We start from the raw sequence: 17,076 nt of genomic DNA, 5'->3' as shown, positions 1-17,076 counted from the left end.
CAGCTACAGCGACAACAACAAGGAAACAGCACAATAAATTCAGGATACATTAAATAACACACAGCAACACACACACAGTGACACACACGCACATACACGGAGACACACACACTTGCACAGTCGCAGAAATGTAGGCGGCGAGCGGTCAACTTCCCTTTTCGTGTCTATGCGCTTGTTTTGGCCACGGCAACTTTTTTTTGCAGCCTGAGTGTAGCCTGTTTTGTTTATGTGTGTGTGTGTGTGTGTGTGTGTGCGACATTTCCTGTTTGCTTTCCAGCAGAAGCACAACATGGCGCTGCTGCTGTTTGTGGCGCATCAACGTCGCTTCAGCCTGCTCATAATAATTTCTTATTTAGTGACCGGCCAGAGAGCAGCCAGGTGATGCGATACACACACACAACCACACACACACAAACATACACACACTCACACACACACACTAATTCAGTCACTATGTCCAACATATTTTTCGCTTATTTTCGCTTGATTTTCCTTATTTTTATATTTTTGTTTTTCGTGGCAGCACACACACACAGCCCCCGGACCCCTCACTCCGCCTCACTCCACTATTTGCCTCATTTTCGTGTGTCAGATTTATCTACTTTGTGCTCCTGTGTTTTATTTTTTCTTTTTTTTTTGTCGCTTGGCATTTGTGTTGTGCACAAGAAGGTATTTAAATTCAAATTAAGCAAATGTCATGTTAAATTCAGTTGACAGGCGTCACCAGCGACGCCACCGCAACTCACCCCACCCTACCCCCTCCGTCCACCAACTGCAGCAGTGGTAGGGGCAGTGGTACGGGGTCCCAGGTGTAGATGTCATTTTTGCTGATTAGCGTAAATTATTTAATGCGTCGCCTTTGAAAATTATATTATATATTAAAATAATGTGAAATAATAAGAGATTTTTTAAACGTTTAATCTGATTTAAATTTTGTTTAAATATTAGATCTCAATTAAGCTTCTAATAATTGTCATCATTTCTGATTTTGATTTTTCGACATTCATATGTACTGCCTGCAATAGAAAGACGGAGCTATGCAAGTTGCAAGACGCTAACTTTAAAACTGAGACTAGTTCGCAAAGAAACAGACGGACTGACAACTCGAGACTAATCTAGACTGCTTTAAAATATATATACATTTCATGACAAAGGGTATAAAAAGTATTTAAATTAATTTCCGATTTCAAGTCTCTGTATTGCCAAAGTTATATATATGTACATGTATATGCAAATATATTAACATTAAAACCTTTTTATAAACGTTTATATTTGTAAAAAAATATCAAAAATTAGTTTTTAATGAATCGTTAAAATCTGTTGACTTTGGCCGGAAACAATATTTAAATAGCAATTTTATTTTAAAATTATTATATAAATATATTAGGTACTAGCGGGTATAGCCCGGCCTTGCCCGTGGCACGTATGTTATAAAATCAATGTTCTCAAAAAAATTTGAAATGATTTTGAAACTGATCGGACGGTAAACAAATAACTTTCATACAAACGTTTTCCGCCATTTTACCACTGTTGCGAGTGGAATTTCCCAAATCGCTGAAACACGTATTCATTACATTCTTATGTGGAGCTTTGAAAATAAGTTTGAAGCAAATCGGACAAAACTTAAAACTTCGCCCAAAAAATCTTTAAATCGCACTCCCCCCGAAGATGTTTGAATTCTGCGAAAAGTGTGAAACACGTCTCAAATGATTTTTCATATAGATCACTGGAAATGAATTTGAGCGCGAAACGTCACCCACCAAATCTTTGACCTCCATTTCCACCAAGGAGGAAAGGATTTTTCTAAAAGTTTGAAACACCTATAAAATGAATTTGAACGAAGATCTTTGAAAATAAGTTTGAGGCCGATCGGATGGTAAACAAAAAAGTTACATACAAACGTTTTTCGCGATTTTTCCACACTTGCGGGTGGAATTTCCCGAAACCCCGTCTTAACGTGCACCTACATCCCATAAGGTAGCTACAGTGAAAATTTCAGCTTCCTAGCTCTTACGGTTTGGGCTGTGCGTTGATCACCAATCAGTCAGTCAGTCAGTCAGTCAGTTCAATCAGTTTTATATATAGAGATTAATAGAATTCGTATTCATGACGGAAAGGTCAGTGAACTGAGTCCTCCTGCATAAGAAACGCACTCAAATAATTTCTTTAAACTTTTTTAACGTATAATAAAATCATAGTTAATGATGCATCCAAGAGTAATATAGTTGAAAAAGGGCCCATTGTAACAAATGTAAGATTTTGTTCTCCTTTAAAAAAAAAAAGAAAACCAGCTCACATTTTGTGTTTGGTAAACTATTTAATCAGTTAAGTCATAATTTAATGCTCAAGAATGTTGCGAGTGTGTGTGTGTGTATAAGTATGTATGTCACCTACATTTGAGTACACATGAGCACCAGAACGTCGTGTACTTAGCACGAATATGGCTTTTAATGCGCTTGTGCACATAAAATTTAATTCAAATCAGCTCATTAAACGCCCGCCACTTGACACAGTCATTCATGCGTCGACAGAGACATAAATGGGCGACCATTGTGGGCGGGCGGTTAAAGCAATGCAGGCAGAGGGTGGGTGTGTTGCAGACCCAAATAGGAAGCGAGTCGTGGCATGATTTTGTTTTGGCAAGAAGCGTAAAGCAGAGTTTATGTTGGACATTAAAGCGCGGAAGTAACTGCCGCAACAAAAAAAGAGAAGAAAAACAAAAATGACGAAACTAAACTAAAAATGCAGGAGAAAAATACGAACAGGACGAACAAAAAGAAGCAGCAGATGAACAGCAACAAAAATTCAGACACATTAAATATGATATATTTGCGAGACGGCAACCAGGACACAAGATAAGTTTTATGGCTGGGGTGACCAAAATAAATGGGTATACACTCACAGGTTCATAGGTTGCAAGCATTCATGTTATTCACGTTATTCACGCTTCAGCTGCAAACACGTTTTTCTTTTATACAATTTAAATTTAGTTTACAAGCAATTATCTAGTCTAATTGGATTTTTCACCACATAAAATACTAAACAGAAGCTGCAAAAGAATTGCTGCCAACACGGGAGCAGCTGCTAAGCAAAGCTCCTTTCAAAATATTCTCCATATTAATAGTCCTGTGTGTGCCTTTTGTTTTTCTGAGATTTATGCCATTAAGGCACATTTCCGATTATATTTTATTTATATATAAATCAGGCATATATCTGCTTAAACATATCTTAAGTATTGCATAAAAATAAATAGTATCAAAGGTTAATCAAGCTCAAACTAAACTGAAAGCAATCCTTGATCCTTAAGGACAAAACGGATTCGAATCTTAGACAAATGGGTGTAGGTATAACTTGGTGGAAGACCATTTCAATGTAAGGTAGCTGCTTTTCCTACATAAATATCATTTACTTTCCATTTCTATGTTATTATACCCTTTTAGTGGGTATTATAATCATGAAATGTGTAACGCATAGAAGAAGACATATCTGACCGCATAAAGTATATCAGAACCAAAGCCGAGTTCAATAGCCATGTCCGTCTACCCGGCCGTCTGCGAACTAGTCTGTTAGTTTTAAGGCTATCGTCTTGAAATTTTACAAAGATCAATTTCTCTGTTGCAGGCAGCACACATCTCGGAATCGGCCGAATCAGACCACTATATCATATAGCTTATTCTTGATGACAAAATATAATGTTTTCCAAGATATTTTCACCAAATTCAGGATTTACGTTTGACTATCCATACATATTTGCAAAAGCGTAAGGAAAAAGTCAACAAGGGAGTTGTTTCATTTGAACAGGCAACCTCTAGCTTGATAGTTCGACGCTCAGACACGTAAGCGACACAGCTGTAGAAAGTATGCAACATTTTCTCTAACAGCTAGAAATAAGAAATAAGCTAGAATCTCTTCACCTTACGTCTACCCCTCTGTCAAGACAACTTCTCTTCGCTATTTGCATTTCTTAGCACACTTTTAGCCAATATATTAAAATGTAAATATTTTCAGCTACCAAGTCTTGCCACATGATTTGCAATCTCTCAAAATTGCAGAATATTTTAGAATAAATGGGACGAATGCTTGCAAGAAAAGAAAAGGAAAAAGAAAACTATTGCTGAGTGGACAAATTGCAAAAATGCCATTACAAACACCTACAAAACCCCTTTTCCATTACCGAATGCAGTAAAAACAAAGCAAAAAAAAAGAAATGAGGAAAATGAAAAAAGCAGGGTAGAGGAGACGTGCGGGGGGGGCAGAAAATCTGTGCAGCTGCCAAGAGCTGTTCACATCGCTCGCGTAACTTTATCAAAATCAACTTGAGATGCATTTTTGTGACGCCAACAAGTGTTGCACTTGATCTTTTTCTTGACACTGGCCAATGGCAAACGAATGGAGTATGTTTCCACAACCACACACACACACACACACATGGAGGAAAGGAGTACCATCCCTGCCAGCCGCCCACCCTTTTGGGTCAATTTTGCTGCAATGATGGGGAAATTTGTGCCAGCGCAAGCGACTTGCAACTGCCGCAGATTGCAGCGAGGTAAAGATTGAAGATTGGGTCGAATGGAATTTAATTTTGTGCGAAACTTTGTGCAAATACGTTGCACAAGCAATACAAGTATCCGTATCTTGTGTTGGGCTAACATTGTGACCGATACGAGAACTTGGCCAAGAACAACAGCTAACAGTCCATTCGGGACTTTGTCATCGCATCAGCTGTTTGGCCAGGGCAAAAGCGAGTGCGGCCGTGCGAGGGCCAGTCAGAAGGGCAGCTCTCCATCTTGACAAGGACATAGATGGATAAAACCTAATTTGTTGCAAATAAAATAAAAATCAGCAAAAGGAAATTTTATACTTTTAGTGTGCTGCCGAGTAGATGCCCTTACAGACTCCGGGATTAAAAATAAATAAAGAAATGAGAGATATAAATATCGGATCTAAGCGATGTTGTTTATATCTCTGACCGAGATACTTTTTCTTTAAGCAGCTTGTTGATATATCGGTCTAATTTTATTTCTCTAAAGGGGATTTAAGCTAGCTTTTCTGGGCCATTTTTGGTAGAGCATATTTGATACATTTCTTCTTAAGGATTCTTGTTTAAGGTATTTGTGGCAGAAATAAAGTTGTGCTCTCAAAATCGCTCTTTAGAGCTTTTTATACATTTGGCAACAATTTATATAGTAGATATATGACAAAACGTAAAGGTATAAACAATAGAGATTTATAACTGATAAATCCAGCCAAACTATCTGTAAGAGTAAAAAAGTTCTACACACAAGATCTTTATATTCCGAGAATTATTTCTATGAGAGCTATACGATTTTGTGAGACAATCAACCTAATTTAACTTATATTTCTCTTAAAACAGAACGAATCATCTGCACCAATATTTCTTAACAGAACTCAAACACTTGCAGAGTTTACATAGTCAGTTATAGAAAAGAAATAAAAAGGCAAGGCTATAATGCAATTATGCTTATTGCTTATGATCATTAAACAATATTTAAACGATAAATCCTTTTTACAGACTCAAAAGTATCCTCTTCAGTGGTTAACAGACTTTTGAGATATCTTCGTATACCCTTCAGTAGAGCATAGGGCAATAGAAGCCAAGCGGACGGGCAGCAGGCCAAGACAAAGTGGCAAGACAAAGCCCGTCAATGGCCACCAATTGAACAAAATCATTTCAAATTGTCTCTCTGAAAAGTTTTTCAGCCAGTTGCACTTAGAGCCAATGTCGAAATCAACGAGTTGTATCTGATGGATTGTTGTCTGGCTGCCAGCTGCGAGTGCCGTTATTTATTGTGATCTGGCAACGTATCTGGCAACTCTGGCGCCGCTGGCAAATGTTGTCAATGCGAAATTAAAAGAAATCAATTGGCATTTAAGCGGCCTTCATTCGCATTTGCATACGACACCTCGAGGCGGAACGGTGTGGGGTGTTTTGTAGGAATCGAATATATATATTTATTCGTATATTCGTAATTTAAATGTTGTTTTGTTCAAATGTATTCACATATTCGTTTATGCAAAGTCTACTTACTGGAAAAACAATCAGCTTTCTGCTTTCTCCCCCCCAATAAGCCAAAATATTTGATGCGCTTCGGTTAGGTCTCGCAACGCCACAAATACACACAAGCACACACACACTCTCACACACACACACGCACGCACTTGAGCATATATATAGGTGTTTTCCATTCCGCACAGGTAATCGATTTTCATGCTTTTGGCGAAATGCACAAAAGAACCAAACAACAAAAAAAGAAAAGCAAACCAGAAAAGCAACAACAAAAAGTAAAGCAACTTTGTTGTGCGTCGGTTTTTCTTTTTACCTCTGCTGAATTTGGTTTACTCTCTTCTCTGCTCCTCTTCTTCTTCTTCTTTGCTTTGTGCATTTTTGTTTTATTTCGCCTGCGTACACTTAATATTTATGTTGAAAACTTTAAGCAGTTAAGAGCTCGTCGAGCTTAAAATATTCCAACGGTGTGCGTTGAAGTTCGGCAACTTGTTGATTTACTTTTACCTCAATTTGGAGCACATACTGCCGCGCCCAGCGACCCTTGCCGCATTAAAAAAATAAAATAAAAAAATAAGAAAAGGGAAGATACCCAAAAAATCTGCTTGGCATAATCACCATATCAGATGATGTGGAATGGCAGCTATGTTTTTGATCTTCTCCCAACTAAAAAGCAGCTCAAAATTGGGTAACGCAATTTGATTTTCTCGGAAAATTACTTGCGACAAAGTTTACTTTAGATGAGGGCAAATAAAGTGTTTAAAATATACAAAAAGCCAGCTTTTAAATTCCTTATGTGAAGCAATAAACATAATAAATGAAACCGCTAAACCCTTGGTTATAGAAAAAGAATACATACATATATTAATGAAAACTACTTAGTCTCAATTACCAGGCATCTCGGAGTCATATGAATAATGCAAGTGCTATTGCTTTTTCTTTGAGAAAATTAACAAACTGAATAAATTTGTGAACATTTTTAAGATTACTGCTGAATTCGAGCCAGCGACTTCTCGTTTGTTAGTTCGATGCGCAGACATCTCAACCACGCAGGTTCATAACGCCACGTTTGTATGTTTTGTAATGTCTGAAATGGATTTTGACACAAACTTTGACCACAATATGGTGACTTGGAGGTGGAGCCATGAGAAAGAGCTTGTATAGCCTTTCCATTAAAGTTTACATTCAACATATTAGGCAAATTAAAGTCTATCAATCTCTATTTGCCAGATATTCACTTCCAAGTCTGTACACCCTTAATTTTCTTTTTATTTCACAAACTAGATTTTCAAGTGTCGCACCTTTGGCTCACCTATGGTACTGCTGAAGCTCAATTTCGGCCGAATTGCAATATTGCCAGTCGACGACTTAACGGATTGTTGAAAGGAATAACAATTGAAAAGTGTCGAGCACTGCGACTGCCCCCGGAATCGCACCAAAAATATCTCGAAAATTGCGTGTAAAATTATTCAAAAGTGCAAAGTGCACATGTGGCACGAACAAAAATCCAATTACGAGCATCGAGCGAACTGCGAATCGAATATTTTGACAAGTATTCAATGAATTTAATTTGAAATTTGCGAACATTCAGAACAGCTGGCTAACACTCTGACCCAGCCCCAGCCCCAGTCCCAAATTCAAGCCCAAATTCAAACCCAAACTGAGCCCGACTCGACCCGGCACTCAGATGAGCGCCAGTCAATGGGCAGATGCAGACAGGGGCAGCCGGATGGATGCCAATGCCATCGGCAGCGAACCTGCCAAATGCGCCGGCTGCAGTCGCCCTGGGTGCTGGTAGTGTAAGTGGAATAAGAGGCGGGCGGGGGAGAAATGAATTAGAAATGTGTAGAACAGAAGTTACTCAATTGCCAGTTGGAGGTCCCAGCAGCAGCGCAATAGCAGCAGCAGCAGCAGCTATGAAAAATGTTTTGTGGCCATAAGAAGCTGCGAACTGGGAGCCGTTAGCTGGAAAATCTCTGTGCGAGACGCAGCCGGAAAGCAGGAATGATTTCCGGCCTGGCGGGCGATAATTCTTAGGCCATCATGCAATGGGGCGGGCGGTTGAAAACTTTTTGCAGCCATTGTGCCGGGTGTCAGTGCAATGATTTCGCCGGCCCTCAGCCCGAGACACCCGCAAAAGGGTGTGACTGAATATGAATGATTTAAACAGCTGAGCTGCCGCCTCACGAACCCACCGCCTAGTCTGCCCGTCGAATTATATTCACATCTTTTTTTTCCTGTAATATTTTTCAACATTTTTCAGAACTTTGCGCGTTGAACATCAAATTTAAACATACCGCAAACTTTGTCAAAATGTTGGGCGAAGTTTTCTTTCCCTTTATTTTCTCGACAGTCGGTTGAGATAAATTATCACTATTGTTACAGATTCGTAAATGGACGGTAAAAATTTGCTTGTCATTTCCGGTTCCGTGTGGTTTGTCCTGTCGCAGCTTAAATAGAATAACACATGTCTAGTTTATCTTTTTAAAGAAGTTGGAATTTAAGAGTACGCGAATGTATAAAAGCCAGTCAAAGTATTTTTCATAAAAAGCATAATTATTTTCATATTATTTTTGTATATTAATAAGACGGAGAAATGTTTGATGTTGAGCTTGGAAATTTTAATTTCACCCAGACTTTAGCTTTTCGGTTAAGTGCGAAAAATGTTTTCAATTAAACAGAATCTTTATCAAAATGACTAAAATGCTGTCATAAATTGCTCAAGCGTTTCCCATTGATCTCTCACACTTGTGCTTGGAATATTGTTAAATCCGGCCGTAGTGTTTATTTACAACACAAAAAGTAACTAATGTAAAAAGAAACCGTTTTCTAGCATAGTTTAAGCAGCGCATTGATCAGCATTCAATTAGTCAGTCTGTCAAACAAACAACACACAATTTTGTACAGACAGAAATACAATCAATCCACTTCTTGTATAACAAATATTATCATGCAACACACACTCAACATACCCATTGTTTTTGTTAATATCTTTAACAGCAAACATATGTATTCAATATTTTGACTGCTATCTCTAAACAACTGCGCAAACATTTATTTCCATAGCTCTTAACGTTGATATTTCTTATCAACGATTGCTGGTTCAGGCAGCATCTGCACATTTGTTCGGGTACTTGGCCACCAGCAGCAAGAAGCCTCTTTAGCTCAGTGGCAGAGCACTGGTCTTGTAAACCAGGGGTCGTGAGTTCAATCCTCACAGGAGGCACAGATATGGCTGATATTTTGTACATTCATTCCAAGATTTTAAGTTTTGTTATGTCAGACTTACATAAACTGGATATTTTAACGCTCATATAAAAATGAATTTTGTTTATTTTTTATATTTTTGAAATTCATATCAATGAGTTTTATATATTTTTGTTCTATAAAATTTAATAAAATGAATTTAATAATTTTTCATATTTTTGTTATATTAATTTCTATACAAAATTCTTCGAAGAAGAAAAGAGCGAAGTTCTTTCGCAAAGACAGTTGTTGCCCCTGTGTAAGACACACAGAAGATGCACTCTGCTATGCCAACTGTTGTTTTCCTTGCTTGACGCTTAAAATTGCCAACAAGTTAAAGCTTCGAAGAGGGGCAAAGTCGTTAGCAATACTAGAATCAATAGCAAAGTCGGCAACAGCTTTACGAGAAATTTGCTTTATTTTCTTAAGCTCTTGAGTCTTACAGATTTTATATATTTTTATATTTATTTATATTTATTTGGATATATATATTTATATATTGTTATTATATATTATATATTTTATATTTTTAATTTTATTTTTTTTTTGTTTTTTTTTACACTTGCTTTTAGAATTCCCATATATCTTCATTTATTTTATATAGTATTATTATTTTTTTAAAGAAATAATTGTGTCTATTTTCAGAACAAAACCAGCTTAAGCCCTACGTTATTTTTCCGGCCCATTGGAGCCCACTTTACTAAGAATAACTGCCACTCCCCCCTGCCCACCGCGCACCTTACACTTTTGCCGCTAGCTTGTTGGAGACGAAAAATAAAAAGTTCTGAAAAATTATATTTAAATGAGCTGCATTTGAAAAGTTGCTAGCGCTTGGCCAAATTGACATGGCCAATGTCTTGGGCCCCACCAAAAAAAAAAGCCGAAAGCTGACAGAAGTCGCCAAATTAAATATGCCAAAAGGCAAAGCAAATGCCAGCGAGAGATTCAAAAAGTTTACATTCGCCCAAATTTAAACTCTTTTTCAGCTCGCCAAGGGTACTTTTTGTTTGTTTGAGGGTTGCTTAGGTGAGGGCCTACGCTATAGAGGGGAGAGAGAGATGCTTAAATTTGACATTTTACAGATTTGTTGCATAAACGATTAAATGCCCGCTGGCTGTGCAGAACGCTTAAATCTTTTCAGGCAGACGGTCGATGGGGTTGGGGGAGGTTCGGTTTCGAGGTTTTGTGTGCTGTTTTCCGAATTGGAATTAAATTCAATTTTCAGCTGTGGGCAAAAGTTGCTGTGCGCATTTTTATTTACAACTAGTTTCATGTGTGTGTAAAATGCAAAAGAGTTTAATTTGCAATTTGTCGCCCTCATTCAACGCTTAACTTTTCATCTCGCACTCGGGCGCCGCTTGCGGTTCCATATGCAAATGCCGTCGGTTGAGTAAGCCATACCTCAACTATCCCTCCCTCTCCCCCTTTAAGCCCGACTGTGCGTTAAAATGCAGAGAAAAGTTTTGCATTGAGGCGCCACTTGAGCTGGCTTCAGAGTTGCCGCAGTGCCAAGGGCGCAGTTTGTTAAACGCCTTTCAACGGCGTGGTTAGCCAAGCGCAGACCTTGAAATGCAACGACTGCCCCCGGCCAGAACAGGCCAAAAACTCTTAGCCCATGGAGCCCAGCAGTTGTCAGCAGCCGTAGTGGGCCGGCCACTCAGGCAGCTAACCAGGCGCGCAACTTTTCTGTGGGGCAGCCGCACAACGCTCGCAACCATCAACAAAAGTCATTTTGTAGTTACTCCGGACATGTTGATTTAGCAAACAAAATGTTTTAATTGAATAACACACAACAACCACTTTTTATACTCTCAATTTTTTTTCTAACTTTCTACAGCACTTAAAGCATTTAAATGCCAACATTGCGTATGCTTCATTTTCAGTTTGATAGTGCTTAAGGACATTTATTAACTTTGAATTGCTTTTGAGCTTTTTTATGGATTTCCAACTGAGTTGCTGAGGATTTATGTTTATTTTCTTAATTTAGGCAGTGGTGCGTATGCTTTATATACGCATATGTAAGCGTGTAGTTTCCGTTAAATAAACTCTTAGTATGTAAGTATATTGTTGTTTCTAAATTGCATAAACTTGTTAGAGTTTTAATTAAATTTTTAGTTTTTTTTTGAAGGGCACTGCTAGAACCGATGGGCTAACCGTACGTATACTTGATAAGTAGAAGCAACTAAACAAATTAATATGAACAGTTTTTAAAAAGTGGGCATAATATAATTTAATATTCTCTATTCTCTATATATAATATTCTCTATTTATGAATTAATCAACCTTTTTATTTTATGTTGTTCGGTTGATGTGTTTTCTAAGTAACGCACTTAGACAAGCGAACAAACGGAATGGATATAAAATTCTATGATGGCATATAAATGTAGAATACTCTATTGCTAAAATCTCGCTTCGTACATTCATATACCAAAATATAAAGTCGTATACTTTATTTTAAAATTTATATACTGATTTAATTGTTTTTTAAAAGTTATATTTTGAAAAAGCAATAAAATAGACAAAAACATTTCCTACTTTATGTGCAATTAAATATTAATTATAATCAAACAACTCTTATTTGTAATTCAACAGCTTAACATGTAAACACTTCACTCAAAACAAATTTGCAACAATTGCAGAAAAGTTTCTCACAGATACTCACGCATCTTTAAGCATTTATTTTAATTCTTAATACGTATTTAAAATGCCAACAGGCTTTTGTCCGGGCAATTAAACGATTTTAATGAAATGAAGTAACAAACTGTTGGCTAAATTAAATGCTTGTGTTTATGTTTTTACTATTATTGTTGTTGTTTCAACTAACAAAGTTTCATTTTGATAATTTAGTTGTGGGCCAGCAAAGGATTTGCATGCGAGCGAATTCCTAAGGGCTGGCGATCAATTAGGCTCGTAATTCGAATGCAATTTGCAATTTGTGCCAATGTTAAATCGGAAAAATTAATTAAAATTGTAGCACACAGCTTTTTTAAAATGGGCTGCGTCTAATGAAATTGCTTTGAAATTTGCATTGATTGATGCCATTTTGTGATTTATTGTAGCTGAGGCGAACTTGAGCTAAACAACAGGCGAATGTCCTGAGCACAATTACTCGCTGTGTCTGTGTGGGTGTGTATGTATATTTGTGTGGGTGTCTGTGTGACAATGTCAAATGTCATTCCAAGCACACACACACGCACACTAAAACACTGACAATGTACATTTATTTTACTTGGTTTCATTTCGTATTTCTTTGCATGCAGAACCGCAATGATTGATGCGGACATGTTATCATCAAATAACTGTGACTCTTGTCAGATCTCGAGGGGGCTGCCAGGGGATTATCTACAGGGAGTGGGCGGAAGTATACCAATGTACATAAGCCGACATATGTTCTGTGTGTGTGTGTGCGTCTTTTTGTGCTTGGTCAAAAACTCAATTTAAATTGTATTTATTTCCATTGTTCTGCGCCAGTCGAGCGCAGTTGCCACTTCTGTCGTTGGCTGCTGTCAGGAGCTCATTTATATGGACTCACAGCTCGAGGGCGACTAACTATCAGTCAAACCACAACAACAATAGCAACAGCAATAGCAACAGCAACAAAAGCGAAATGAATGAATACATTGTATTCAAATGTAAATAGTATATACACGTTGATCTTTCGAGCAGTTATTGACCAAAGAATTTCATGGATTAAAGGAACAAAATCAATCGACTAAAATATTTTTTTAAGTTCTATAAATATGGCCTAGGTGAATATATGCGGAAAAGCTAATTCTCGAAACGAACCATGAATGAGGCATTAGTTCCAAGCGTGAACCGAAAACCCAACAAATTCTAAGGTCTGCAGCCTTGAGTCTAATAAGGCTTGCAATTGGTTATGATATGTTAAAGCCATAAAATATTTATCATATAAATATTCAATATTATATAGTGGTCTGAACCTGCCGAATACAATAAGCTTGCATAGAGGAACATGTCCTCAATCGACACAAATGCAATCAATGATTCATCCTTCGTCTTTTAAACTTAGCTACCCTTAGCACATCTGATATTTCAATTCCCTGTTCGCCACAGATCATTTAATTTTCAGTTGAACACACAAAAACAGCTTAGATATACATAATTGAAAAGGAAACAAATGCTAACTAAATGTGAATCTAATTACCCAAAGACTTGAGGAACGGTCTGTCATCGCTGGTCTCCTCGTCGTCGTTACCCTCCGAGTCGAATGCGTTGTCGGGAATATCGTAGAGGCGTATCATGGGTTTGTTTGGATCCTTCATGATCAGATACTTGCCATCCGGCTGCTTTAGCACAATGTCAACCAGGCAACGCAGCACGCCCCAAGCATTATCCATATTCAGATTGATTTGTGTGGCAAATTCCTGTGGCTTGAACTGCTGCATGCCCAGGATGACATGACGCAGATGATCCTTGCCTGCGTAAGGCGCTCTATATAGAGTATATCAGAGTGTTATAATTGCATATCTTACGATTCACACGCGAGACATAGCCCAGCTTGAGCTGATCGGAACCAGCGAGCACCGCCTCCACGGTCCACTTGGCCAGCTTGCAGGCATTGTTGCGCAGCTCGGAGGCGAGCACTGCGCCGCGCTGGCTGTCCAGCTTTTGGCGCCACTCGACACTGTTGGCCGCCTTCGAGTCCCACTCATTGAGCGCCTTGATGGAGAGGAACTGCATCTCCCCAGCTGGCGATTTGATGACGCCGTTGTGCTTGCAGCGCGCTATTAGAACCACATCGTCGCCAAGTTGCCATTGCTTGTAGCGATAGGCAACGGAGGCGAGCTCCACGCCGGGCTCCTCGAAGGGATTGGGCTCATCGAACTTGTGCTTCGGCTCCTGTTCGCCAATCTTGAGTACCTGCTGACTGAAATTATGATTGATCAAGGTGGCCTCCAGCGACAGGCTCTGCGGCGAGTTGATGGAGCCCTCCTCATCCTGCGGCGGCTCCAGTGCCGTCTCATTGACCGTCAGCAAATCGAACTGGGCATTGTCGCGCTTGTCCAGGAACACCTTGGTACCCAGCTTTTCGATGACAATGTCCCAGGAGTAGTTGGAGCGTGTGCAACACATAAGCGTGGCAATTATATCATCTGTGGCAAAGACATTGCCCATGCTCTTCGACAGACGCCGTATGATGGGATCGTCTATAGTGCCCGGCACATTGATGATGCGATCGATCTTCTGCAGCGGCCGTTCGTTCTTCACATTGATGCGATCGCATTGCTTGTCATAGTACTCCAGCGTGCCGCAGGTGACCACATCCATCCCGTCCTTAATATTCGGCAGCGAAAGCTTAAGCAAGCGAGGAAAGTCAATTTCCTCTATGGAGACCCAGTCGGAGCGCACCACCACGGAGCTTTCGCGCAGACGCACTGGCGCATTGCGCATGAAGCGGCGACCCATGTTGCCCCTTCGCATGTCCCGTCCCTTGCCATATTTGTTGCCCACCCCTGCTCCACCGGCACCGCCGGCACCACCCTGACCCCCACCTGTGGCCGCATTGCCACGCACATTGCGACCATGGACACGCACATTGTTGCGCTGATTGGGACGATAGCGATTGCGCTGAAAGGGCTTGAGCGCGCGCGGATTGCCGCCATCGACCAGGTGAAAGGTGGCATCGTCGTCCTCATGGAAGTACGCGTACTGGCTGTTGTTGCTGCCAAAGGTCGAGGCATATTTGTTGGCGTACTTCTTCTCCTGCACGGGCAGCATCCAGTCGCTGATCTTGCCCAGGCGATCGCTCTTGCAGAACGGCTGATAGGGCACCTCCATATCGGGCATATCGCAGGGACCCCAGCCGAACTGATTGTATTCGATGTAGGGCTTGATGAAGGGCGCGTATTGCGACATGATTAATACTATTTAACAAAAACACACTTTTGAAATTCAGATCTGGAATTGAATCCCTGACCCTTTCACTAAAATTATTCAAATTCGAGCTAGATTTATTTATATACGTTTCTTGATTTTTTAGCGCTACGGAAATTGTGATACGTTTTCGTAGTGTGACAAGGTGGAAATGAATACTCAAACTTGATTCAAGTAGGGCGGCTATGTGATACGAAAAAAAAAACTCTTGATAGAAAATATATATAACAGGTCATACCCATAAAAGTATATGTATGAATCCTTTAAAAAATTCCATATTTATATATGCGAACATTTTTAACCGGCTAAAGTTGAATTGTATTGTCATTAAGTATTTATCGACAATAATGATGGATTAATCAGTTGAGAGCACCACAAATCGAAATAGTATTTCTAATTAATAAAGAAATTGCAGAAAATATAAATTTCTTGATTTAAATTAATTTTTTTTATCGATAACAATTTATAAGCTTTGCACATTTTTTCCAGGCTTATTTAAATATCTAAGTAGCCAAAGCTTCAAACATGTCAAAACAAAACAAAAAAGACCCCTTTTTACACATAAATCAATGAATGAACTCTGACAAAAACGATGGTTGATATTCTGACGATCTATCGTTGGTCCATAAATGCAATTATACTGTGTTTATGTGCCATATTTATCTTGCTACGCATGTTAGTGACTATCATTTGCAATGTCAGTGGAAACATTTACCGGTAAGTCGTATATTTAAGAACCACAAGCCCAGGCTGAAAGCCAAGCAATTATTTCTCCTACTAGGTGACACCGAGGCACTTACTTAATCTAACTACAACTGAAACCGGAACCAGAACCGGAAACTGTATGGAAACTTGATCTATATACAATCAAATTTTTAACTTTAAACCTTGTTTAAATTTTGTAATTACATTAAATACAATTCCCTATTGAAATATATACTTTTAATATAAGTAATGTATGCCAAAAATATTAGGCATTAGATTATTATTTTTTGAGCTTTTGAATCGCCCCAATAACAATTGTAATTTAATTCAGTAGCACATAAAATTAGTCCGACGTTGTCGTAGGAAGTGAATAGTGAAAATCTGATCCAGGGAAATGTACCCAAATCCCTTACAAAATCCCAAAACCCGTACATTTATTATTATAACTTTAGTCCTTTGGCCATTGTGTGGCATTGGATATGAGGAAATGAGTAGCAGAGAAAATGCAGCACAATGGAAATGCGAGTACACGAATTCAAGCGCATATACTCAGATACGCATGTGAGAACTCATGCTCATCTGAATGAATGTGAATGTGGATGTGCGGGTAGGAGAAGAATCAGGAGCAGGGAACATCCTGCATTTTATGCTTGAATGCGGCACGTTTCAGTTACATAGAATGTTGGCTGCTCTCGATTTGGAAAATCTGGCAACAATCTCGTTAAAAGTAAAGGCCAAATTATAGTAAAACTAACAGAAGGTAAAGGTAATCACATAAAGAGCTTGTTACATAACAATCTCAGTTGCCGGTGCAAGCGCAAACGGAAGCGGATATCAAAAAAGCGTCGAGCTTGTGAATGTCTCCCAGGGGGTAGCGCAGTGTTAGAAGGGAGGCGTTGCTGCATATATGCGAATGGACTTGGAATTCTGCTTCCTTTTTTTTCGGCTTGGGGCTGGCTGCCACTCAGCTGGCTGCTAAGCTTTTGTCAGGCCGACAGTGTCATGTTGATGTGTTCATTGTGTGCCAGTGGCAGCTGCTGCTGCTTACAGGCCCCCAACACAACTCAAGCCCAACCGCCAATCTCGAACCTCTTAATCCCACCCCTCGCCCTGACACCCTGAGCTATAGTTAACACTCTTAAGCCACATACGCTCGGTTTGGCAGTGCGTGCAAGTTGGGCGATTGGGTGGTTGGGTGGTTGGGT

General features: G+C 39.2%; 1 protein-coding gene, 1 long non-coding RNA gene and 1 other non-coding gene across 3 annotated transcripts; 2 read left to right on the top strand and 1 right to left on the bottom strand.

Annotated features, from left to right (window-relative positions):
* The first annotated feature begins 9,179 nt into the window (after positions 1–9,179).
* Positions 9,180–9,251, top strand: TRNAT-UGU (transfer RNA threonine (anticodon UGU)). The gene has a single exon. It is a non-coding gene; the product is annotated as a tRNA-Thr (tRNA).
* Positions 9,252–13,322: 4,071 nt separating this feature from the next.
* On the bottom strand, positions 13,323–15,320 carry eIF3d2 (eukaryotic translation initiation factor 3 subunit d2). Its single transcript, XM_064700434.1, has 2 exons — positions 13,765–15,320; positions 13,323–13,709 (listed from the first exon to the last, which is right to left on the bottom strand). Exons 1-2 carry the CDS (start codon positions 15,146–15,148, stop codon positions 13,429–13,431), a joined length of 1,665 nt encoding a protein of 554 aa, XP_064556504.1. The 5' UTR covers positions 15,149–15,320; the 3' UTR covers positions 13,323–13,428.
* A 218-nt stretch (positions 15,321–15,538) lies between these two features.
* On the top strand, positions 15,539–16,117 carry LOC135441002 (uncharacterized). Its single transcript, XR_010438383.1, has 3 exons — positions 15,539–15,553; positions 15,656–15,883; positions 15,948–16,117. It is a non-coding gene; the product is annotated as an uncharacterized LOC135441002 (long non-coding RNA).
* The last annotated feature ends 959 nt before the right edge of the window (positions 16,118–17,076 follow it).

Source organism: Drosophila montana, unplaced genomic scaffold (assembly GCF_035044405.1).
Source record: "Drosophila montana isolate Dmon_TW-CO22-7 unplaced genomic scaffold, ASM3504440v1 contig_1761_1, whole genome shotgun sequence".
NCBI lineage: Eukaryota > Metazoa > Arthropoda > Insecta > Diptera > Drosophilidae > Drosophila > Drosophila montana.
Note: the sequence above shows the minus strand (reverse complement) of the source record. Positions and strands in the feature narration are given on the sequence as shown.

Bases quoted from the DNA above. Each gene is read 5' to 3' on its own strand.
- eIF3d2 (XM_064700434.1), bottom strand. From the start codon at position 15,148: ATGTCGCAATACGCGCCCTTCATCAAGCCCTACATCGAATACAATCAG. The intron at 13,710-13,764 runs GTAAGATATGCA...CGCCTTACGCAG, and splicing joins CTATGTCTCGCGTGTGAATC to GCAAGGATCATCTGCGTCAT.